The sequence below is a fragment of the Dermacentor silvarum genome, chromosome 1 (genome assembly GCF_013339745.2).
Source record: "Dermacentor silvarum isolate Dsil-2018 chromosome 1, BIME_Dsil_1.4, whole genome shotgun sequence".
NCBI lineage: Eukaryota > Metazoa > Arthropoda > Arachnida > Ixodida > Ixodidae > Dermacentor > Dermacentor silvarum.
Genome location: NC_051154.1, coordinates 75,109,481 through 75,134,655, shown reverse-complemented (window position 1 = coordinate 75,134,655; position 25,175 = coordinate 75,109,481). Strand labels below are relative to the sequence as shown.

General features: G+C 42.9%; 1 protein-coding gene across 16 annotated transcripts in view; it reads left to right on the top strand.

Moving 5' to 3' along the window:
• Positions 1–25,175, top strand: part of LOC119466299 (chromodomain-helicase-DNA-binding protein 7-like) — a 554,757-nt gene that overhangs the window by 471,825 nt on the left and 57,757 nt on the right. For 13 of the 16 annotated variants that reach the window (XM_049669824.1, XM_049669819.1, XM_049669863.1 and 10 more), the window contains 7 exons: positions 689–703; positions 6,262–6,303; positions 9,499–9,572; positions 15,925–16,133; positions 20,357–20,564; positions 22,420–22,565; positions 24,252–24,875. In XM_049669824.1, coding sequence (XP_049525781.1) covers positions 689–703; positions 6,262–6,303; positions 9,499–9,572; positions 15,925–16,133; positions 20,357–20,564; positions 22,420–22,565; positions 24,252–24,875 — 1,318 coding nt within the window. The remainder of the gene's footprint in view (positions 1–688; positions 704–6,261; positions 6,304–9,498; positions 9,573–15,924; positions 16,134–20,356; positions 20,565–22,419; positions 22,566–24,251; positions 24,876–25,175) is intronic. The other 3 variants (XM_049669887.1, XM_049669856.1, XM_049669830.1) reach the window with 2 other exon arrangements.

Below are 25,175 nucleotides of genomic sequence, written 5' to 3'. Positions count from 1 at the left end.
AGAGTTGCTTAAATCAACATTGAAATATTCATGTAGTATGCACCTAAACGCTTCATGTACACTGCTTTATCATGTCATTGCTATTTTGCTAGTGGATGTTCTTGAAATGTTAATTTTCATATTGCTAGTTTTTTTGGTATAATATTTATATTTTTCTCTAGTTTTTGTTTCTTATAATAGAAGCAAGCTAATATAAATAGCGATATATTAAGGTAACACAAACGTAATAATAAAAGCCGTTTCCCTGGGCTGTTAACAACTCGTTCATAGGCGTCGGCCTAATTTTTTGTATATTAAGTATGTTAATGCCTGTTGGGTAGCATTGAAATGTCACCGTGAAGTATTTATTAGGATGAAGCAGCACTCGAGATCGCAGGGCAAGGTGGGAGACTTTACTTGTGTTCTTGTGCAATACAATACCTTGCCCTTATTATCCTGGTTTTAAGGTGCTTTTTTATTGTTTACTATTTATGACAGTTTTGTCATTGTGGGAGTGTAACGTTGTGGCCATGTTGCATCATAGTGACGAGTTGTGTGAGAGGAACACATGACAGCAGTTCCTCCCAGGCAAGTACAGTCCAGAGGTTAACCGTGTGACATTTGACGGGATGCAGCTTGAGTGAGTGCATTGCAAACATGGATTGTGACGAATCATTAAACAGTTTTCTTGGTTGTGCCTCCCTTGCAGAACACAGCCTACCAGGTAGGATGCAATTTCAATTTTGGCAAGCTCTTTGTTGTCTCTGCAGCTTGTAGAAGCTTCTGCCATCTCCCTTTTACCTCGGTGGTGTCTCTCCCAGTTGTGCAGTCTTACCTAGCCTTGATGCGTGGGTGCTATTGTAGCTCCCTTGTTTCGTCACCCTTACTGCTCGTTTGGCGGCTGTTCCTTGTCCTTGTGCTTGGCCCTTGTTGTTGCTCCCTTCCCTCCCTCCTACTTGCTGCTGTTCTTGCCGCCGCTGCTGCTGCTGCAAGCAGTTGTCTTGGCCTTTGTTCACCTATGGCTCACTCCACAACCAAGCATTCATTTTATAGGGAAGCTTTTCTTTGAAATATTCCAGGCCATCAATCAGCTTTGTTGCGCATTCTTTGAAAGTAGGTGGTTATTACTTCTGTTATCAACCGTAAATTATTGCACCACTTATTATCTGGAGTTATGGTTCATGGCGGAGGTCATATTTTTCGTTGGGACTCTTCACAGCTGTGTCGTTTCCTTGCTCTGACCGTGTTAGGTGTCACCCACATTTTTGTCGGGGAAGGAAGCATTTGCAGTAGTAAAATATAGTAGAATATTCAGTATTGGTTGATGTAAGGTGAGCGTATAGGATCTTGGTTTTTTGTGCATGTTGAGGAATGGAAGGAAGAGTGGGAGGGGGGTGGGAATAGTTTTTTTTTTTTTGTGTGTGTGTGTAAAACGCCAGTTTTGTTCAGTAGCTTTCGTGTGGATACATTTGTGGCCATAATTTTACTGTTGGTCTTCAGAATTTACTACAAGAAGATTGACTCTCCATGATTCAGCACTTTTCTCTGACTTAAGTTATTTTAATACTTCGTCAGGCTTTGTGGCATTTCTAACATAAAAATTACGTTCGGTTACTGGGCTGGTTTACAAATCTATAAAGGCGAGCGTTGATGCAGGTCATCAGTGCTGCTGCATTTTGTTCTTGCACTCTTACGGGAATAAATTTGTTATGGACATAATAGCTGGGGATCAGCATCCAACTCTTTATTATGTAGGTTATTAGAAATTTGGCCAGTATGATAGAAGATGAATAATAAAAAATTCGCACTATAGGATGAGTGAAGCTGGTGTGCTAAGTTATGGCTGTTGCTCATTGCCCACTGCTTGTCTTGTGTGTAATGTGTACCTGTTTTGTTGCTGGCTGTTGACTTAGGCATTCTCCTAACCTGTGAGAAATAGTGCATGAGATATCCTTCGTGCTCCTCCTCTCCCACGAACCCTTGTGTCACCCTCTGTTGTGCATGTTTGTGGGTACTTTTTATTCCTTACTTTGTAGATTGGTTGTGTATTTCAGAATTAAAGAATGTCTGTGCATTATGCCAGTGGCATGTACAGAACATCAAGGAAAGCATTAATGAAGTTCTTAGTTTTTAGGTTCCTTGCTCTGATTAGGGATTGTACCTCTGTTTTGCTGAATCCAACGCTATTGCTTTCATTCCCATACCATACAGAGAATATGTATGTTTGCGTGAGAGTACTTGTTTTTTTAAACATATTGAAGTATCCGTTGTATGAATTACGAATAATCGCAACAATGCAATGAAGGTTTTTTTTTTTTTTTTTTGGTGCTGAATCATTTAGTTCATAGTTCATGTAGCCACACCAATGCATGAAGAATATAAGCAGAGATTAGTTTGAAGCACTTAGGTCAGAACATGGAAAGCTCAGCATTCTGTAAGGATTATGCATTTTTTAGCCATGTGCTTTTACTCTAGTAAAGAGGCAGGTCACAAGTGTATAAGTTTTCAAAGTACTGAAAGAAATTTTTTCTGGTTGTCTGAGCTCTTAAATATTTACGATAAATACTTATTACAAATTACAAATATAATAAACTGGTCACAACTTCAAACTTTTATTTATTAACAAATGACTGGTTATTGTCTATTAGGTTGTTTTGTTATTAGAAGAGGTGAAGTTTATACTTAGGGGGCATGAACCTGAGGCATTCTCAGCTTCTGAGTTGCATCTCAACCTATATTCTGACTTCCATTATAGAAGAATTATTGGTAATACATGCTGGTTTACTTATACAGCAGAAATGGACGTGCAACTTTTATTGTGATGAAAAGTGCAACTGGACCAGGTGTCATGAGAAATGTGTGCAGATGGTTCCATTCAAGATTAATGCATGTGTGCACCAGGATTGCAGATGCACTCTTACGCTGGTGCTTGATAAATGACATGGCGCAATTTTGCCAGGACATTGTTTTTTGGACATTGTGCTGGTGTTAAAGTTTGCGATAATCACACAGTGTTCACTACAAGGCCACCACAGTGTCTTAGGCGCTGCCGCCAAGGATGATGGTTTAGTACTGCTCATGTTTGTTCAATGAGTTTAGCTTTTTAAAACACATTTTATTATTACACACCATTTGATATTGTTTTGGTTTTAGTGCACATTGTGATTGATAGGCTTATGGGAATGTGGCTCAAAGGCGTGTTATCCAGAGAAGCCAAGCCACTCAGAAACAATAAATTGAATTCGAAGGCCTGCCCACGAGTGAGCTGCTTATGCTTCACAAGACTTCTTTCTACGAGGAATAGTTTCTTCGTGGCTGTCACAAGCACGAGGGCAAGAAAACAAGGCACCACAACGGCTCAGCCATAAAACACCAGCACTAAAATATGCACAGGCAAGAGGGGCCATCTATAAAATGCCATGTGGAGGCAGAGAAAGCCTACTACTCAAATGCTCACATCTAGTGTGGGTAGGGGAGCTTATAGGTGCACTGATTCTCTGATTACTACGACGACAAAAGGGGATACAATAAAATGTCATTTGCAATGAAATTTTGGACCGCATAAGTCTAGTTTCAGATAGTGTAGCTATATAGCAGCCTTCACCCAAAAATGTTACATTTGAAATACCAATTCACGCGTCAAGAAAATGTTGCAAAAAGAGATGTTTTGATGCCGAAACTGGGAGGGAAAAAAAAGTAAAAAAAAAAAAGAAAGGAAACAGTGCGGCTCCTGAGCATGCACCTCTGAGAGGTTGTACCAGTTGCGCGCTGAATGTTTCAGAATCAGTTAGCTGGATTTTTTGATGAAAGGCTGCTAAGAAAATTACTCAATTGGCCATCCCTGCAGTTTTGTCATCATTTTTATTCTATTTATTTAATCAAAATACTCCCAAAGGCCCTTAAAGAGGGTATTGCATAAGAATGTATTACACAGGGAGTTTCAGTAGTATATATGTACTACTCATCGATGACAAATTTAGCCTAAGTTAAATTTTGTTTCAGTCTGAGACTTTAAAGACTGCTTGGATGCATAGCTGCTGCATGCTGCACAGACAGGTACACTTTCTGACAATGCTCGGTAGCACATGCTATATAGAAAAGGATGTGCGTGTTCTTTCCCAGTAGTGCATTTTGTAAACTTTTTTGAAGTAGAGTTTCTTGAAGGAGAATGTAAAGTGATCTTGAAAACCGGTTCTGTCTCCTGGGGGGTATTCTTTAAGTGTTTGCCTAGTGGACACATCCATTTCGTCTCCTGTTGAAGTTCTGATTCTGATTGGCTGGGCTGGGGTGCATCAGAAGGAGACTGGCGCCTCAGCACTTCAGCCGCAGACAAAATGGACATGTCTGCTAGGTGGAAACTTGCAGAATACACCCCCTGGTGACAGAATTCATGTTAAATACTTTCATATGGAAAGTATTCTATACTTTATGTTCCTGCACTTTTCATTCACAGAAATGCATTACCATTACTGCTGCTTCTGTCAACCTGTGTGTTTAACTGGGAGACAGTATGCTATTTACAAGTTCCCAGGTTTCTTGCTGGCCAGGACGGCTACATTCTCACAGGGCGTGCAAGAACACTTGCATACTGAAATTGTAGTGCAGATTAACAATGCGCAGGTAGTCAGAACTCTTAGAGCTTTCCACATCTCATCTCTTAGCCTACCTATGAGATGGCTAGAAAAGTGTGGTGTGTAACTTCATGATATCTTTGTAATGTTTCATTGATACCGTATTTCGGCTTATTAGCTCTTAGGACCTGCCTCCCTACACACAAGGAGGTACACTAGCTGTACTCTGAAATTAGGCATTTACACTATTGTAGATTTTGCTGTGCCATTTTATAAAATGCTTCATAGCTTAGCTGGGAGGGGTGTTGTAAATCAGATTTGCTTGGGCAAGATACCATATTTTTGTATGCATAAGCAGTCTTTGAGGTCATGCACTTTCGAAAATTATGTCCCGCTTAAAAAAAAAAAGTTAATGAAATAGTTTGGAAATGTGTTTGCAAAACATGCAACAAGGAAAGCATTGCCAAACACTCAGCAAGAAGGAAGCAGCGAAAGACTGAGCTGAAAGACAGCATTTCTTTTTCATGCCATCCTTTGCATCAATTTTGTTGTTTCATTCTTGGAATCAGCCAGCCTGAAGAAGCACTCGCTTTGATGGAACTCATGGGAGCTTTCAATCACCACTTGTCCCGTAACAGAATTTGTTAAAAGTTTTACCATCATTTTCTTCGAAGGTCTGATCACTTCTTGAAACAAGGAGCAGTCGTTGCAGCTGCGCTTTATGGAAAAATTTTCTGAAGCTTCCTATGGTTTCCTGTTTGTGTTTGAACGAATCGTGGAGATAATAACAGTGTAAAATAGTACCCCTCATGAGCCATGCATGCTGCTCTATAGTCGTACTGGCAAGAAAATTTCCATATCTCCTGCACGTGGAAGTTTAACTTTCCGATTCTAGATTTTTTAGAGAAAGTAATAAATGCAAAAATATGGTATTTTTTTCTCTCTCTGTAGTTAGGTAGTATGCTCTTTTGCATCAGGAAAGCATAACTATAATGGAGTTTTTCGTATTCATTTTATTAGCCTTTGAGGTTGCTGTCATGCACTAATGTTATAATTTGTCAGAAAGCTCTTCATCAAGCATTGTTAATGATATAGGAACGTCTTTAGTAATTTGTCTTTCTTTATTGAAAAAAAATTTTGTTTATTATGGTTGTTTTACATCATCTGTGGGGACAAAAGCATTTAGTATACGTAGGTATGATTGTTAACTGGTGATTTCATTCTTATTTTTTTATACGTGTTTTGTTTATGTAGTTAGCACTCCGTATTTCACAATTGGACAAATTAAATTAGGTTCACATGGTACTAGTGATAGGTGGTACTAGCTTTCTGGAAGGAACCACATGCGAAGATTCCTTCTTGGTCACATAGACAGGTTTTTGCTTTTTGCTTTTTTGCAGTATACAAATGTGTAGAAAATAAATGGTTGTAAACTTTTGGCAAGGAGATTTTGTTACATATGTTATAGTTAATCGAGTTTCGTTAGGTAGCTTCATTTCCGTGATAGTATTCTGCGTAATCCCCCAAGAAAGAAAGTGCTTGTGTGGCCATGAAAGATCTTTAGTCCTAACATTGTTTTATGGAAACCCTACATTGTGTATAAGTTTTAGAAGGCTATAATACCCTAAATATACAAATTTCTTCTATGTCTTTTATTTTGTTTGCTTTCGTTGTCTCAAGGTTAATGACATGAACTTTCTTTTTGTTGCAGATTTTAACGGCTATTCAGGTGGAGGGTTTTAACTTTGTAAATGTATGCATTTTATCTATACTGCCATACCTCTCTTTCTGCAGCTTTACTTTGATGCTGTCTTTAATATTTGTGCTTGAGCTATTCCCAAAACATTTTTTTTTCTTGCTTTCTGTGTATATAATCTACTGTAGATAGCTCAAACAAACATAGTTTCTTGCTGTAAACAGCGCTTTTTGTATCATGTGCCTCAAATTATTACATGAGGACATCCAAACCTTGGACACTTGTTGCTACAGTTGAGCCTGCTTATAGATGATTTGATCAGCAGTTAAGAGTTTGCTATTATGTTGGGCTGTTAATACAGATTCACCATTGACTGCTGACAATCCTTGGAGTGTTTAGCACTACTGTGCAAAAAGAGTCGTACAGCATTATTTATCATTGAGGCAGTGAAATGGCCAAGTGCTACGTACTTATGGCAGGCAGAAAAAGCTTCGTGTTTCTGAGATGTAGTGCCCATGGTTTGGGTTTAAAATGAATAGCAAATGTTCCCATATTTTTTTCTGTAGGGTAGTCGGGGAGTCATTTGAAACAGTGGCGTAATCTTTCATCTGGTAGTGTCATTCTTTCTTTGATTTAGTAGAAATGAAGCATGCTTCATCTAGACTTTTTTTGTTTTGTTATTAAATTGTGTTTCAGTCACGGTAGAGAGGATTTTTGTTGGGCGTAGCCTATCAATCAAATAATTTCTGCTGCAAACAGCCCCTAAAATAAATTGCAAAGGAATTCTACACTTTCCAATAGTGACACACTGTTTTTGGCATAATGTATATGTTTACATGAGGTGCATGATTCGCGTGCACATATGCACAAAGAGAGGAAGAGGGCCCCAACTATCAGACACCAAGTTTTATTTTAATGCGAGGCCTTTGATGGAGAATGAAATCCAAGCGTACATTGTAGTTGCCTGGAGAAGTTTCCAGTAATTTTGTTTTTCCATAATTGTCTAGTTTGTATTAACTTTGTAATGCTTGGTGTTAAACTAAAGCATATTCAAAAGCATGGTTCATTTGTTTGCAGCATTCTAACTTAGTCGATTTTTGCTGTGGCTTTTTTTGCTGTGCTTAAAGGAAAAGCCTGCACAGCTACTAAATGTGGTGTATTTGAATGTGCTCTAAGACCTAGTATTGACATATTTTTTATAAATATAACTGCCTAAATATAGTTATTTAATAATTACAAACTAATTAGTTTGGGTACAAAAACATATTGGATGCTTAACTTGGATGCACATGAGGGCTCCATATACAGAGAAAACTTCATATTTTAAAATCTTGTTTTAATTTGGTGCATGTTAGCTGGGATATGTATACCATGTGTCCCACATAACTTGTGCCAAAATTAAAAAATATACTGGACAGAAGTAGCAGTAGCTGGACAGAACCAAGTTTATGTTCTGTCCGGTCTTGTTTGCTGTTGCTTGGAGCAAGTCGGACTATATTTTGTATTTTGCCTACTTGCCTTATTGTGCGCCACTTTTTCATGTTTTGTGGACTTTCTTTCAGTTTTAGAATAAACTTTTATGTAGCACTATCGAGCAACAGAAAGCTGCATCAGGAATTTTTCAGGATGGTGTACAATTTTCTCATTGACATTTGCTCCAAGCGATGGCAAAAAATATTACCTTTGTTCTGTCCAGCTACATGCCACTTGTATATTTTTACATTTTGGCACAAGTTACGTGCGACATATGGTATATAGGGTGTTGTGTTTGTATAAGGTGCTAGCATGGGTTTCGTGCCGCCTGAAAATAAGTATTAAAAGAGCTTTATCTCTGCAGTTTCCACAAAATATGAATGGGCATCTCTGGCAATATTTCCAGGCTTCAAATCGCAATAAAGTTGGCAATATCTCCCTATATCTAATGTATAGCATGAAATTTGTATACTTGTGAGGTACCTAACTGGAACTGTTCGTGTGATCTGGTTGCAGTTGGGAAGCTACACATAAATGTGCATTAAAGTAGTGGTAGAATTAGTAAGCTCAGAATCTGACTTCTTAGCATGTTTGTACAGCTCTGCTGGAAGCATGTTTGACAGGGTGACACTTAGGTTGTAATTTTTGATTACATGGATAGTGTTTGCACAGAAATGTGATACACTCATTTGACATACCAACCCAGTTAATTGGAAGAGACTAGCTACAATATCGCATGAATTCCTGCTGTAATTTCCAATTTCACCTTCATGATAGTTCGAGGCTCCTGAAGCTGGTAGTTAAGTGTCCCCACCCTACCCATATGTATCTGTAGTTTTCTCATCTAAATGTTCAACTGCTTCTTCTAGCATTTTCACATAACTATTTCCTGGAAAGGAATTTTATAATGGAGTGGTCATCATAAGTGGGCACAACTGTCGTGAGACCATGCAGTGGTGGCATCCCGTGTAGTCTGCATATATCTTCTTGCTACTAAATTAGTCAAAATATCTGTATGTAAATTTGTTTTTAATTGTGAAGGGAACACGCACATTTATTATTTTTTTATTTTTTGTAACTTAGAATGTTTGTAAATATTGTAGCTTGGGCATCAGACTTGCACCAATTTAAAATGTTATGGTATATAGGGGCCTTTTGGAAAGACCATTTTCTTGCTTAGAGACCTGCAAGGGGCATTGGCATGTCCTGTACTGGTTTTTTATAGTTCTATGTTTTCTTGTATCCTTGCTTTTTTTTTTTTTACTTGATGATATCATGAATGCTAGGAAACCTTTCACATACAAAAAAAAAAAATTGCTTAACTGCAGTGATGCTGAAATAAGCAGTGGAGATGCTACCTTTGCATGTTCTCAGAGTACGATTTCTTTTCGAGTTCGACAAGGTTATTTTCTTTTTTTTTTCTAAAGTCCTGCCTTTGTCACTGGTTTGGTTAACTAATTTATCATTCACTTCTGGGGCTATGTAGGTAATCAAACGTTAATTATCATAAGTTAATATATCAAAGGCACACTCTGTTCATTTACTAGTCTTTTTCTAGGAACTGTCATTGTATGGCCTACAGACTGGCATAGTTTTGACATTACCATCGAAGTTTTATCTCTGCACATAGTCTCACTTTGTAGTATCTCTAGCCTCCTTGTGCCGTATGCTTTCTTTCCAGCTTGCAGTTTGCTTCTGGGTGTTGTTGTGCATTAGCTTGCTTGTGTGTGTAATGATGCCTTTGACGCTGAATTTAAACTTTTTCTTTCTTTCTTGCAGCGAATGGAAAGAAGAGAGAAGTTTGAAGCTGCCATTCGCGAAAGGGAAATACGTAGACTTGAAACTCAGCAGAGGTGAGCATATGTGAAGTGTCTAACAATTGTCATTTGTTGATGGACGCCATGTAATCGTGTTCTTGTTATTTTTTTTAAAACCTTGACTATCTATTTTATTATTAGTATTTGGTATTTTTTATTTTTGAGATTTTGGTTCCTTTATTTAAAAAATATCTATAGTTTATCAATTACGAGAGGGTATTCGAAAGTTCCTCGACTGGGTGTACAGAACAGTTTATTGTTATCATACATCTGTTTAGGCTTAGTGTTTTTTAAACTAGTCCCCATGGGCTGGAATGCATCTGTTCTACTCCGTTTGCCATCTTGGAACACTTTCTTGAAGTCGTTTTTCGTGAAGCTGTCGAGGACCTTCTACACTTCTTGTTGAATGATGTCCACAGTGTAAAAGTGACGCCCTTTGAGTTTCAACTTTATTTTCGAAAAAACAAGGCAAAGTTGCAGGGGGCCAGGTCAGGTGATCAGAGAGAATGGGGTACGATTGCCTTAGTGTTCTTTGCCAAAACTCGGTGGTCTTGAGGGAAGTGTGACTGGGCACGTTGTCATGATGCAACAGCCAGTTGTTGTTGCGCCAAATTTGGGTCGTTTCTGGTGGATATCCCTTTGCAGGCATCACAGTACATCACAGCGGAAATCTGGATTAAGTCTTCCTTTTGGGAACGAATTCCTTGCGGATCGAGAAAATGATGAGCATTGTTGGTAGTACTCCTCACTTGTGTTGCTTTTCTTGGTCTTGGTGAACTCTGGCTTTTGCATTGGCAAGATTGCTGCTTCCTTACGGTGTCGTACCCATGAACCCATGATTCATGAGCACATTCATGAGGTTGCGTCTGCACGTGCAGTGGCACGAAGCTCCATGCACTCATCAACATGTTGTTGCTTCTGGTCGGCAGTCAAGACTCGGTGGAACAAACTTTGCGGAGATGAAGTGCTTTTGCTGGTCTTCAGTGAGAATTGCTTGGCACTACCTGTAACCAATTCCTACCATTTCACATAGTTCATGAATGGTTCGGCGACGATCCTCTCGAATTAGTTCTGCAATTTTCGCAACATTCTCTAGTGTTGTGCTTATTTGTGGCCGTCCCGAACACTCTCCGTCTTCCACTGAGGTTCAACCGCTCTTGAACCGAGAATGCCCCTTGAAACGCTGACTGCATCCCATAGCAGCATCACCATACGCCTGACGGAGCATTTCCTCAGTTTCCGTGACGTATTTACTAACTCCATGCAAAGCTTCACGCAAACCCGCTGCTTTTAGAGATTTTAGAGCACAGCTCTTAGGGGCATGTTCCTGCGTCTTGCTTTGGTGTTCCCAGCGTAACCAAGTGAACGAGTGCAGCAGATTAAAGAGAAAATACGGAGCGCAGCGGGGGATGAAAAAAGCGAGAATAGTGAAGAGAGTGCAAGGAGGCAAGCTTAAGAAGAGGGTCTGGTGAAAGCGTGTGAAGAAAAGCATAGAGTCCGCAAGACACGCACTGCGACGGCAATGGCTACGAAATGGCGCTAGAGTAGCATGTGTCGTCTGGGAGAGGTCTGTCTGCGGTGGCTGCTGTGAATCGCAACCAATGCGTCACCCACGCGCTGCTTCTCGCGATCTCCCGATTATTAAGGCAGTCGTGCCGCACTTCGCTCCGTTTGCTACGTGCCACGCAAGACATTGTCTGCGGCAGCCAATATATCGTGAAGTAAAAACGTATAGAGCTGCGCTCAAATTTCGCATTAGAGAGTATCAAAATTGTCGGTGAATTCTTTTTAAAAGTGCAGATAGTTTCTGACACTTTATCAGTCTAGTGCATGTTGCCGGCGGATGAACTCTCATATCACCCTACTGCTTGATACATCTGTTTCTGTGATATGCGTGCACCTACATCTAGTGGCACAAGTGCATACTTTTCTTATTTCCCACACAATGACGGAGGGAACTTTGAGTAATACCTCATGTAGGGTTGGAACAGCAGCACCAAATTCACCATAAGCAATCATTCATGCCTGCTTCTCCAAAAGGGCACTGTAAGCAGGTTTCACAGGCTCCATGTCATGCAGGAGATTTGGTACACGTTAGAAGTAAAGAAACCTTTGGACATCTTCATTGTAACTTTTGTATTGTTGCGCACCATTTAGGGCTCCAAGATCTTGTTCTGCATACCTGCTAACTCTCGCAAATGTTTTGTAAAGTTTATAAATCGGGCCTCATTTTACGATTTTACGAATGTTGTGGAAGTTTTATGAAAAAAAAAATTGTTAGCAAAAATGTTTGACTTGTCAGTCTCGGCACCTTCCGTTGGAAGTCACTGACGGGGAAAGGAGGCCAGAGAGGTACATGTTACTGAAGTAGGGAAAATTGGCAAGAGCAATGCCACTGAAAAAGTCACTGTGATCTATAAAACACCTACTAGTTGCTTGTCAGTCTCTGATGTTCCAAGTTTACTGCAGCGTTGCTTCAGTATCTAAAGCTCCATCAATAATAAAGTGCTGATGCGTCCCTAAAAAGGAGTGTGCTCAGGGCACGATTTTAAAGATGTGCCTGCAAGCCCATCCTCTCGGGGTCGTGTCCACATGATTTTAAGAATTCTGAAGTTCAGGTTGGCAGGTAGGGCTCCGCGATCGTTTTTAATTTTCTCATGTGGAGTGAAAATCAAACGCTGTCAGAATGGTACCACCGGCTTTATATATGATATATGAATGTTTTAAGCTAATAAGTTTAATAAGTGAATAAAACTTGTTTGATCATTTTTATCTCTGATGCCTCATTGGTGCAGATAAATCCAGCTCTGCTATATTTAACTATATCAGTTAAAATGGAGTTCAGACTGGGCCAAATGTGCTAGTTGCAGCGCCGAATCGGTCTTTTTTTTGCAGATGCCAAGACCTACGCCTTAAGGGGGGACGCGGCTTTCGCATCGCGAAAAATGGCTAAAATATTGATTTTTTGAAAATCACATTTTCAGTTTCTGTAACTCTTATTCTATCTGATTCCGAAATATCATCACTGAAAACCAAGTAGAAGTGCTCTAAAAAATTGTTGTATCAGCCAAGGTGCCGAAAAATTTCGCGGAAATCGCGAAAGAACGGCGTTTTTCAAGCCACGATATCTCCGGAATGGCGCAGCCGAGCGCCGCCATCTTGGTCTCGTTGGAAAGTGCATTTCTCCGTCTTCAAATCTGCCGCTTCAGCTATCTCCTCCATACAGAAACAAGCACACAAAAAGCAAATGATTGAAGGTCGTGCCGGAGCCACCGATTGGCCGCGCCCGCCACGTGACTCCAGCGCGGTTCGCCATTGGTCCGGTGCTCGCTCCGTGATGGCGTCGTCTGCTCCGCTTGTTGTGGTCTCCTCGCGAGCTCCGGACAGTTGCCGTAATCTCGACGAGTGTTAAAGCAGGCGCTACGCGGACATCGCAGTAGCGTGGCCAATCCCGCTTTTTGTGGACGTCTCAGACCCGCGGCTAAGCATTCCGAGCATCGGTGACGCGGACTTCGCGAGCGAGCTTCGGGCACGGAATGTTTGGACACGCGGCTAAGCCTTTCGCGCATAGGAGTCTCCGACTCGGTGATGAAGCACACCGCGCGCGTACTTCTCGGATCCTTGCCTAAGCATTTCATGCGTTGGCGCCTGAGACTGCGCGACTAAGCAAATCGAGCGTCGACTCCTCGAGCCCGTGGCTACGCATTTCATGCGTCGGCACATCGCTCAACGAGTGTCGACTCCTTGGACCCGCGGCTAGGCATTTCGCGTGTCGGCACCGCGAGCGTGGACTCCTCGACCCCGCGGCTAGACATTTTGCGCGTCGGCACCTCGGACTGTGCGACTAAGCTAATCGAGCATCGACTCCTCGAGCCCGAGGCTAGGCATGTCGCGCGTCGGCACCTCCGACTGTGCGACTAAGCTAATCAAGCATCTACTGCTCGAGCCCGCGGCTAGGCATTTCGCGTGTAGGCACATCGCTCATCGATTGTAGACTCCTCGGACCCGCGGCTAGGCACTTCGCGCGTCAGCACCTCGAGCATCGACTCCTCGAGCCCGCTGCTAGGCATTTCGCGTGTCGGCACATCGCTCATGGAGTGTCGACACCTCGAGTGTCTATTCTGCGAACCCACGGCTAGGCATTTCGCGCGTCGGCACCTTGGACTGCGCGATTGAGCTTACCGAGCGTTTGGACCCGCGACCAGGCATTTCGCGCATCGGCACCTCGGACTGCGCGACTAAGCTTGTCGAGCGTCTATTCCGCAGACCCGCGACCAGGCATTTCGCACATCGGCACCTCGGACCCGCGACTTAGCACATCGCTCGCCGTCTCTATTATCGTAATGCCACGATATATCGTAACAATACCTATCATACCACCCCTTCATAAAGAGAACCTCATCGTGAGCTCTGTTCACTAGGCCACTTGGGCTGGCACAGACACCTGGCTGCAGAAGTGAAGCATGATACAAAAGTACAGGCTGGAAAGCACCTAGCAGCTGCATTGCTGCCTATCTATCAGTGGCTCTCCTAACCTCCATAGCCATTGTCAATGGAAGATGATTCAGAAGGCTGCTGAGAGCCTTCATTCAGTAACATGGTTGATTCTACCAAAAGAAAACAATGCCTCAGTGACTGCACTAGAGGCTGCTATCAATGAGGCAATCTGCAGATACAACGCTAGAACTACTGTATATTTATGCCAACATAGTTCTGCACCTCACTTGGTTTGAAACCCAGACACCATGGTCTTTGTCGAGCAGCAGTAAAGAATTCCATACAAACATGAAAAAGGCAGAACGAAGGCTCAGCAGACCAGAAGCCACATGTCCAAGAAGCCCCACGTCACAAAACACATCAAAGATTACAACTTTGATGTGTTTTAGAGAACTGAAGAGAACGTACAAACATGTACGCGCTGGTACAAACGTGTGCTTTCGCACACGTTTTGTACCAGCGCAGGCAAACAAACCCACGCCGACAGTTGCCATCGCTAGCTGCGGCAGCTCCGATTCAGATAGCGTCTGCGTACAATGCAGCTTATACTGCACTCTAGGCTCGAGGCTCTCGAGGCTTGCCCCGTGCTGTGGGTCACCGCTCATTGTACGTCACTCTAATGTGATATGACGTCACTAAAACGCGTTACGCTTCCAACACAGTGACGTCGATGTTAATCGCGCTAGCGATGGGTCTCGATCGCGAGAACGAGCATTTAGGCACTCTTTGGAAGCAAATTAAAATATATTTTAAACGTTTGCTGTGTCCAACACTTCATGTTGAGGGTCCTTTCATACAGAGGAAGCCTACAGCAGGCCTTTTATACCCTCAAAATTTGGTGTCTCAACCCCTTTAAGCTTCCAGACAGGCATACACAGGACGCTAATAAACGTGTAGAAAATGTGGTTAGAAGAAATTTTATTGTGGTGTTAACTTTAATTGGAATTGATTTCATTAAGCAAGTAATGTGTGGTCTGAGCAACTGTTGCATATTGTTATTTTGTAAAGAAACTGATCTTTTTATCTATTGTGCATTGTAGTGTATCTTTTTAGATTTATATTTTTTTTACAGCAAAGCTGTTAAGGGCTCAGTCTTCGATGGTTGTGTCCGCGTGTAGGAAAAAAACCTCATTGGCCGTATGCTGTATTTGGGAGTGAAAGTGCACGAGGAATGCTAGCTTTCACGGGGAGCAAGTGCACAGCAGAGAGCAAACGCGACTTCTTCCGTCGCGCGAAAGGCCGTGGGGGGACGAAAGGCCGTGGGGGGACGAAAGGCCGTGGGGGGACGAAAGGCCGTGGGGGGACGAAAGGCCGTGGGGGGACGAAAGGCCGTGGGGGGACGAAAGGCCGTGGGGGGACGAAAGGCCGTGGGGGGACGAAAGGCCGTGGGGGGACGAAAGGCCGTGGGGGGGACGAAAGGCCGTGGGGGGACGAAAGGCCGTGGGGGGACGAAAGGCCGTGGGGGGACGAAAGGCCGTGGGGGGACGAAAGGCCGTGGGGGGGGGGGGGGACTGGGGGGGGGCAGCACCAGCAACGCGCAGTACTGCTGTCGACGATGGCAGGGCTTTGCCCGCGTTTGCACTGAACGGGCGCGGCATTGGTGACATGTTTATGAAGAATGTGCCAACCTTTGCCGTACAGCCTATGGCGGTGTACCGTAGCGACGATAAGGCCATGGTCCCTGTGGTCACTAAATAAATGAGAACCATAGGATCATACATATTCCTTTCAATAGTTCAAATAACCAATTACACCATCACATCTTAATAGTCATAATTGGAAATACATAATTCCCGCCATAGCACAGCTTCGCTGGTCTTCCATCTCCACACTAGTGGAAAGGCTGACTGTTTTTTGTAACAAGCCCTTTGCTGCTTTTCTTTTTTTTCAGGTGGTCAAGACGAGAAGAAGCAGAGTTCTATCGAGCAGTGTCATGCTATGGTGTGGACTATCGGCGCCAGGAGCAACGCTTTGTGTGGGATGGCTTTCGTACAGTAGGCCGTCTTGAGCGCAAACGAGATGACACTTTGACCGAGTACTTCCGTGCCTTTCGTGCGATGTGCCGGCGTGTATGTGGGCGCAAGCTAGGCGAGGAAGATGGTAAGTCGCTTGAAACCAAGATTCTTTCTTGTTAAGTTCACCTGTGGGAATTCCACCAGTACACCTGAAGCACTTCTGTTGTATGGTCTTTTCTCCATTTGGAGCAAACAAGTTCTAGTGGTAGATAGCAGTAATGCCATGGGGAGGGGGGGAGGGGACGTTACGTCAAATGGCAGCAACGGTCCCTCGCAGTCCGACTTCGAATGAGTCTTTAGTCGCAGTCCAAATGAGCCCTACTCCTCAACTAAAGAGCCTGAACTGCCGCCTACCACAACGAGCTCAAATGCGGACATCATTGATGATCTCCTAGGTAGCGGTGTGCCAATTCCTGCTGCCATTACATTTGAAGACGTCGACAGCGCGGTGTTGATGTGTGCCGAACTGAACGATGACGAAATGATTGAGCAAGTTCTCCCGTCTTAAACAGCGACTCTAACTCAAATGATGATGATGATGATGTGCCGTGTGCTCCGGAGCCGACCTTCACATGTGTATCTGACTCGAGCCTTTGCAGTCCTTGCATCGGTGTACTGCAACAACACAAAACTGGCGGAAATACAGCCATACTAGGTTGCATGTAAGCGGAAGCGCGTGCAGCAACGAATCGACCACTTTTTCCTTGCACAGGGGCCTTAAAACCTAAATAAAATAATGTTTTTTGGATACATTAGTTTTCTACGACATTTGATACTTTGGACTTAAGTTTGGTTGTAGATTTTTTTTTTTTTTTTTTCTTGAAGTGCAGAAAGTGATGGAGGGAATGAAATGGGGGCACGAAATGGGGCACGTGCTTGAGAATCTGTTTGGTGCGTGCAGTCCGCTTGTTGTCTTGAAGAAGAGTCATTTGCGTAGTATTCAACAGATGGTAAGCACGATCATCATCAGCTAGACGTGGCACATGACATATCACTGCGGCAAGTTCGGGGTGTGATCATTATGCCGGGGGTGAAAAAAAAATTTTTGACGACAAAATTCAGGGGTTCGATCATTATGCAAGTAAATGTGGTATTGGTGAGTCTTGTAATAAAGCTTGGTTGGTGCATTACATGGTTAACAGCACTGCCAAAACACTCTAGAATGAGATGTCCTGTTTACTGGCATCCAAATTTTGCTCCTGCTGCTTTTGGTATCTTACGCTATCTCTCTCTGTCTCTCTCTTTTTTTTTTAGGTAGATTTAAGAAGCCGCTGTCGTACCGCTGGCTTCCATGAATTTAACTTTAATGTGATAGGCAAAATTGGTTCTAGTTAAATAAATTGTGTTTAAAATGGGGTGCAAAATAAAAATTTACTTGCTTAAATTATCTCGCTGCTGGGATCACTAAAGGTTGCATGAGTATTCAGAGGTGGACGGTCTACAGATAGATTGCTTGAAGCACTTGTATACACTGTAAATGTGTGGTTGCCAATGGGCCATCAAAGTTCACAGGAGACCCATTTCTGGCCTCATAGAGGCATCATGTGTGAAATTTTTTCCCATAGACCTGATTGCTAATGTATTTAATCTTTCTAAATCGCCAGTATATACTTCGAAACTTGGACATAATGAAGGTATTTTCGTGTCAGATGCAACTTATGAAGTTTTGGCTGTACTGACTTAAGAATATTATGCATTCAAAGTGTGTGCTCTTGTAAAGAGAAAAAAATTCTTCTATTTGCAGATGCAAATAAATTATAGGTCTTTTTTTTTTTTTTTTTTCAGTGACGCATGTGATTTGTTGTTGTAACGTTGCCTTCATAACCAGAAGGGTTCCCCAAGTGTACTAGTGTGGAATCCAGTGTCCACGTTGCTTTTAAGCCAAAATACATCTGCAAATATAGTATAGGCACCACCTCGAAAGGGGTTAATTCGATATGCAATACATTCAACATCCAATTTTTCGGACTTTTTATGGACCGCGAGAGTCTCCCAAAAAATGAATGCATGCTTTTTGGTGCCTCTAAGGGCTCAAATCGCCACAGGCATGTCCGAAATAGCTCTGAGGGCTTGCCAGTACACTTGCCAAGTATATCGATGCTGGTACTGTGACAGGAGATTGCAAGTGCACGCGTGTGTAATTAAAGGGATACGGACACAAAATCTGAAAATTTTACGAAAATGCTGAAAATGAATCCTCAATGTGCGGTTACACTGAAAAGAAGTAATCACTTAGCTCAATTTTGAGCCGATGGCTTTATTTTTGGCGTTTTTGTGAGCGGGCGCCTCGCCGCCCGACTCGCGGGAATTGGAAGGCGTGACGTCACGACACCCTCGTCGGATAGCCAGCCGGCCGACCGCGGTCATTCCAAGCGCGCCGACGCCGCTATCGCGAGCATGGATCCGAGTTCTAGTGCCTCTACCAGCGATGAGTACACGTCTGAAGACGAGGACCATTCCAATTTGGCAAGAAATATTACCGCTTACTCTTACGAGCCTTCCGCGGCAAGCGTCGAACAAGAGCAGGCGGCCATGAAAGTGCCGGTCAGGTTTTCGTGAACCGTAGCGCGAAGATTTCGCTCTGCACCATACACTTGTGCAAGAATTATTTGTTATTTCCTCTGTAAACTTGCTTTCTCAAGAGCGCACACAGGCGAGGCAGCTGCGGGGTACTTCAGCACTGCGTGGATGACTGTTTATGCCATCGGCGTGAACAACTGCTATGAGGTATCAGTACCTCCGAGACTCACGTCCACTTTGCCAGCCGCCCGACAGATGGCAGCATCTGGCATTCAGAGTCTGGCGGTCTCCCCAATTTCTCCGCTTTCATCCTGTGGAGAAGCAGAGCTGTGTTTGTGTCTGTCGTGCGCGCTAGCCTTGTATTGTTTGACTATGCTTTGCCAACATTTCTAAAGACATCACTGCCTTCGTGCCCTGCCTCGGGCATCTCGCCCCAGCCTCGCCCTCACACTGCTCAAGAAGGCTGCAAGTGAACGAAAACAGTACCGACATCTTTTCGCCTCCTCTTTTCAAACGCGCCGCTGATCATTTCTGCCTTGCGTTTTCGTGAGAAGACCGATGGCACAGCGTCTGGCTTTAGGCGATTCCTTTTGAGCGGCATGCCGAGGCTTTCCAGCACAGCCGGGCTGGTCACATAATCATTGTCGACGAAGTGGTCCCGCACAAATGAAGTCATTTTTTAGAGGTCTCCAGGCTGGGCGTGATGGCTGACAGGCTGGTATCCAAAGTTTACGCTTGTTCTTGTCTCTGGAAAATGTGTGCCATGGCGTGTCATGACCGACAATGCTGTTATAACAGCAATCTCTGGGCATTTCCTTCCGCCGCGACAAACGCGTCCATACCAAGTGACGACCACGGGAAGGCGCATGTAAGACGCACCACCTGCGTGGAGCGCCAACGGGGATAGCATGGGATAATGTTTCAGACGAACTACGTGCGAAGATCGCCGAAAGGGGTTAAACAAACGCTGCAAGGGAATAACACCCCCGGAAACACTGCGATGGCCGTGGCCGACCTAGGCCGCGCGCGTGCGGTTGGTTGTTATGACGTCAAATTTCAGCTTCTGGCCAGCGGGCCGCTTGGAGGCAAGGTGCAACAGAAAATCGCAAAAAATATGTTTCTCGTTCTTTTTTTCAAAGCAGCTTGTTGTATTCGTCATTTTCAACAGTTCAACTTTTCTTCTGACGCAAAAAACCACCCGCCAACTTTTGTGTCCGTATCCCTTTAAGGAATACATATTGTGTCTCGTGACATTGGCCCCTTTCCTATCTTGGTATACTTCCCAGTTGCTGCCATGATTGCGTCGATTAATCCGAAGTCCCCCACTACGATCTGCCTCAGAATGATGTTTTGGTTTTGCCACTTAAAATTCATGAATTCAATTTTTGAATAATAAGTTGGAAATAATAACTCTTTTCCTCTGAAAAAAGTGCAGGTACCAGTTGGGACTGAGGAACATGTTTGAATTAACCAGAAAGATTAAATAATCTGTGTTGAATCAATGAAAGTCAACTGGATTGGCTTGTGAAATTAGCTAAAAAAAAGTTATCTGCAGAGTCTGTGTATAATATAAATATAATTTTGTCTGTTTTCATCGAAAGTAGGGACAGTAATTGATCGAAATTTACATTGTTTTCCTTCTGATATTTAGTTATATGATTTTCTATCAATGCGATTGTGGGGAGACATTGTTGGAGGACTTGTGTATTCTTGCGATGCGCATAAGCACCACAGTAGCAACCTATAATAACATCTTATGAATGTCTCAATGAATTGTTTAATCTACAGAGAACCTGCAGTACGTCGTTGAGCCAATATCTGAAGAGAGAGCCACACGCTGTTTGCAACGTATTGAGCTGCTGAGTAAAATAAGGGAAGAGATTCTGCCACATCCTGAATTGGATGAGAGACTGAAACTGTGTCAGCCTTCTATGGACCTTCCGGACTGGTGGATATGTGGACGGCACGATAAAGATCTGCTCATTGGTGCAGCTAAGTAAGTGCTTTTGTTTCCTACTTTAAAGCTTGTTGGTTTTTCTCTGGTTGCCTGCAGGCCTTGGACTTAGGCCACTTCGCTCTTCCAAGAGCGATTGCTGTGGTCTTGTCATTCCTAACCTACATGTTGCTGCATTCTCCACATTAATGGAACATGGTGAAAAGAGGTCTCATTTGCAAGAGAGTTTAACAAGTCAGTGTAGTTGGCACAGCAGCATTCTTTTTTCTGTTATGCTTTGAATGAAATGAAGCTCTTTGTAGACATTGTACAGTCAAACCACATTAATACGTGTACCCGCTTAATGTGTAATTGCGGTTTAAATCTAGTTGAGAAGATTCCCCTACCCAGCCCCCTTAGAACCCCATGTATTGGCTGACCGCTTAAGCCGTAGTCGCTCATCACTAAACTAACCGGTTAGTGCGGACTATTTTTTTTTTCCTTGTTCTGCACGCACAGGCACAAAGTCAGCAAAATCTCATGTGTGCAGGCGTTCGATTCTCGAGTTGCGACGCCTGAACCAATTTTTTGGGCAAATTTGGGCCCAAAAGTTCGATTTTCCGGACCAAATGCTCGTTCCGAGCCACGCTAGCCGATCATGGAGGCCGCCATTTAGATTTTCCACTGGCTTGTCCAGGCTTGGCTTCTAGTGGCCTGCTCTATAGCCTTCAAGATTGGGAGGCACATGCTATCAATAGAGAGCACGCGCCATTTTCTAGTCTCAAAGGCCATGCCCGCCCTTCCTTAGCTGACAAAACGCTCGAGGGGACGGCACTTTTTTTTGCCAGCATTGTCATAATCGCTTAATGCGGAATCCATGGAGTCTTTTTCCTTCCTCCTAGGCGGGATCAGTCTTTTTTAAGTTTTGATTGCTACTTTGTGCGTGGTGTGTCCACAGAGGTGCGTCTCGGAGACGTTGGATCTTTGTGTGTTTGTGTGGCTTCGCATTTGTGTGATAGGTGCCACCTCCTTTGCCTTCTTGAGAGCCAAGTGGTGCAAAGTAAGGAGGCTCGTTTCTTTGATCACCTGCTGTGGTGGCTTAGCGGCTATGGGGTTGCGCTGCTAAGCACGATGTCGCGGGATCAAATCCTGGCCGCGGTGGCTTCATTTAAATGGGGGCGAAATGCAAAAACGCCTTTGTCCTGTGCATTGGGGACATGTTATTCAAGATCCCCTGGTGGCCAAAATTAATCCAGGGTCCCCTACTACGGTGTGCCTCATAATGAAGTGGTGGTTTTGACACGTAAAACCCCAGAATTCAATTCATTTTCTTCTTTCTCCGCCAACGCGGTGACACTCTTGTCGACTGTATACGGAGACGTCTGTCTTGCGCAAATACAAGCAAATGTGATCGCCTCCAAGCGTAGTACAAGGCAGAGCATTATTAGAGATTTTATGCCACTCCAAGCCTGAGAAATTTTATTTTTGCAGTGTGAACAATTTTTTTAACTGTTTTTCATTCCCCGCGAAGTCCTGAAAATCGGTCGGCGACTGTACATCGAGTGCTATAGGAAGATAAACGGGAGTTGGGAAAGACCGCATTATATCCGGTCCTGCACTTTAAGCGGTTACGTTACAAGTGGTCTCAGCCTTAGTAGGAACGAGTGAACAAAGAGCTGCTGAGCCCCTTTAACAAAAGTGGGATGAAGCCATGTTTAGGTTTCTCTTCAGCTCCTTAGAGAATTTAGCATGAACGATTGTCACTTCTGAACTTCATATTGGAAGGGGTATGCTGTATCGTGATGTTCATTTATAATAAAAAAGTTTCGTTTAGTATCTTGTTCCGTAGTAGTTTTTTGTTCTAACCATGTCTACACTTAATGCCTTCGCAACTCCGGATTTTATTTTTTATATGCAGGTATGGCTTAAGCAGAATGGATTATCATCTGCTAAATGATGGAGAACTCTCTTTCCGTGAAGTTGTTCGTGCACAGTCTGCATCAAAGCCTCCTGTGGTGATTGTTGGGCATCATGGGCACCCTTTCCCTGTGGCATCTACTACAGGCAAGTCTCTATCATCTGCTCTGTTCTATAGAGGACTTCATCAATTCCAAGCACTACATTTTTCTTGTCCATGATGACCAAAACGAGTGTAGAAGAGGGCTGGGGGGTCAGATATTAGATTTATAGCAGATGCAGAGGGCGTCATGGAGGCTGAACACGAAATGTAATTTTATTATAAACATCAAATTTGACGTTATAAAAGCTTTTTGTGTATGCTGTCATAAGTTTTTTTTGAAATCTTTCTTGGTTTGGAGAGAGAGAGAGAGGGGCTGAGACTAGCAAATTTAGCTTATAATGCCCTTTGTGGATTACGTAATGCTTATTCATTTGTGTTGGGCGGGAGCATGAGTAGCGTAAGTACGTTGGAAGCAAAGGAACAGCGCTATGAAAAAACTTAACCCCTCGCTGTCCATATGGTGTACAATAAATCAACACATCATCAACAGAAACTAGTCACTTGCAACCACAGATACCAAGGGAAATGAAAAAGAGAAAGGAAAAAATTGGGTCAATGTTTGATAAGTCTAATCCTTTTTTTGTGTGTGTGTGTTTTAGTTTTTAATGATGTGAAAACTGAAACACTCATTTTCTGTTCAGAGTGTGTTCATGTTAAATTTTCTGTTAATCCGATTCCAACCGAAGGTCTTGGCTGGTGCCCATGCATTTCTATGTGCTTGAGCGTTTGTTATTTTGATCCTAAAATTTGCCTTCGCCAGATAATTTGAACTTGACCTGTCAGCACTCATGTGCCTGACCCCTATGGTGACACCAATAGCGACCCCAATAGCAATGCCTTTAGTGGCAGTGCCCGTCTTGGTGGAGCTTAAGGGACAGTGAATACATTGAACACGTGTCGATCTCGCATCGAAAACACCTATTTTCAGCCTGCCCTGTTTTCAAGCAATAACAATAGCTGACCGGTGTCTTATTACGGTATTTACCCAATTCGAACACAATCCTTTTTTCTTTCTTTCTTGATTTATTATTATTATTTTTTTTTTTTCTTTGAAGAAAGTTGGGCCGATAATTGCCTGGGCAATGCAATCGACCAAATTGCATTTGTTGGGCTCGTATACGAGCTTTACTACATAACACCAATGTATTGCAGCGAAAGTGATTTTTAAACCCGTGCAGCGAAGCTGACTTTAGGGAAATTGGCTGCAATTGTGCAACAGATAGCAGACCCTTGCCCACTTTTCTCTATAAAAAAATTGGGTGGGCGTTATATTTCTACTTTGTTTAGGAGCGTTAAATGTCATTTTTTACGTTAGTTTTCTTAGACACATAAAAAAGTGGGTGCGCGTTCGATTAGGGAGTGTGTTGCACTTGGGCAAATACTGCCAAATTTGACCCGATAGATAATTCCATAAATTTCATTAGTCGAATTGATGGAAGTCGACTGTGCAAGATGAAAAAAATTGCAGTTTTCACCCAGATTTTGTGCAATATACGAAGTTTTTTTATGTATTCACTAATTAAATGTTCTAAATATTCCTTTCTCACTTTGTTGATGGATTTGATAATTAGTTTTTGTCATTCCTGTGATATTTGAATAACAATGTTTTATTATATGCCTTTGGCATCTCCTTCCTTCGGAGCATGAAATATGATGCTTGTTACCGTGTGTTTCTTGTTGATTAGTGAACTTAATAATCTAACAGCTAACTTTTCTCCACATTTTTCTAGTGGATGTTGCAGTGCCAGCCATATTAAAAGCAGCTGTTGACAGCGACCTAGAAGTGTGTCCCGAGATGGTTACTCAAACTGCTGTGGCTCCTCCTGCATCAAAGGATGAAAGTGCTGTTCTTCCTGAGGCAGTTGACAGTAAGGCCAACAATTCGAGTGCAAATGAGATGCCTGCCTGTGAAACTTCGGGGGAAGCTGATAAGTTGGCTCTTAGCGAAGACAGTGTTTTGGAAGTGGCAAAAACACACGAAGAAGATGCTGTCCCGCCAGGCGCTGTAAATGTGAAGTCTGAAGAAGCCAGCTCACCCAAAGCTTCTTTTCAAGAAGATGAGGCATTGGACAAAGGAGAACATAGCCATAAGTCTCTTGAACATGAAGAGCCTTCTATGAAAAACAATATTGAAGAGAAACCTGTGCAAGCAGTGGAAGGCAATGAAGGAAACAATGACGTGGTGCTTTTAGCCGATGAGCCTTCCAAAGTTCAGGCTTTAGAGCAGCCACTTGAGGAAAGCAGTACAAAGGAGCAGCCTGTTGAACTAGATGAGTTGCCTTTAGAAGAACCAAAGAAAAGTGAAGAAAAGAGTATGGACGTTGTTCCTGAAAAACAAGATGAACCTGACAAAGGTTAGTCATACACCGCTGTAGGCTTCACATACAGATGTTACGAAAAAAGCCCATGATGGACATGAGTAGCAATCTTGCTGGCTTTATGCAGCTGTGGCAACTGCTAGTAAATTATTGCAGAGTTGTATGAAGTATTATGTTTTAACAAGTCTAAATTTTGTTTGAGTAATGATTGTGGCATTGTAAATTTCAGAGATCATTTGAAATTGAGGCATGCATCTAAAAATATATCTGCTTGAATCAAATTTAGTTTGGATACTGTTGAATATTTGCATAAAACTGTTCAATATCGAGTTATTA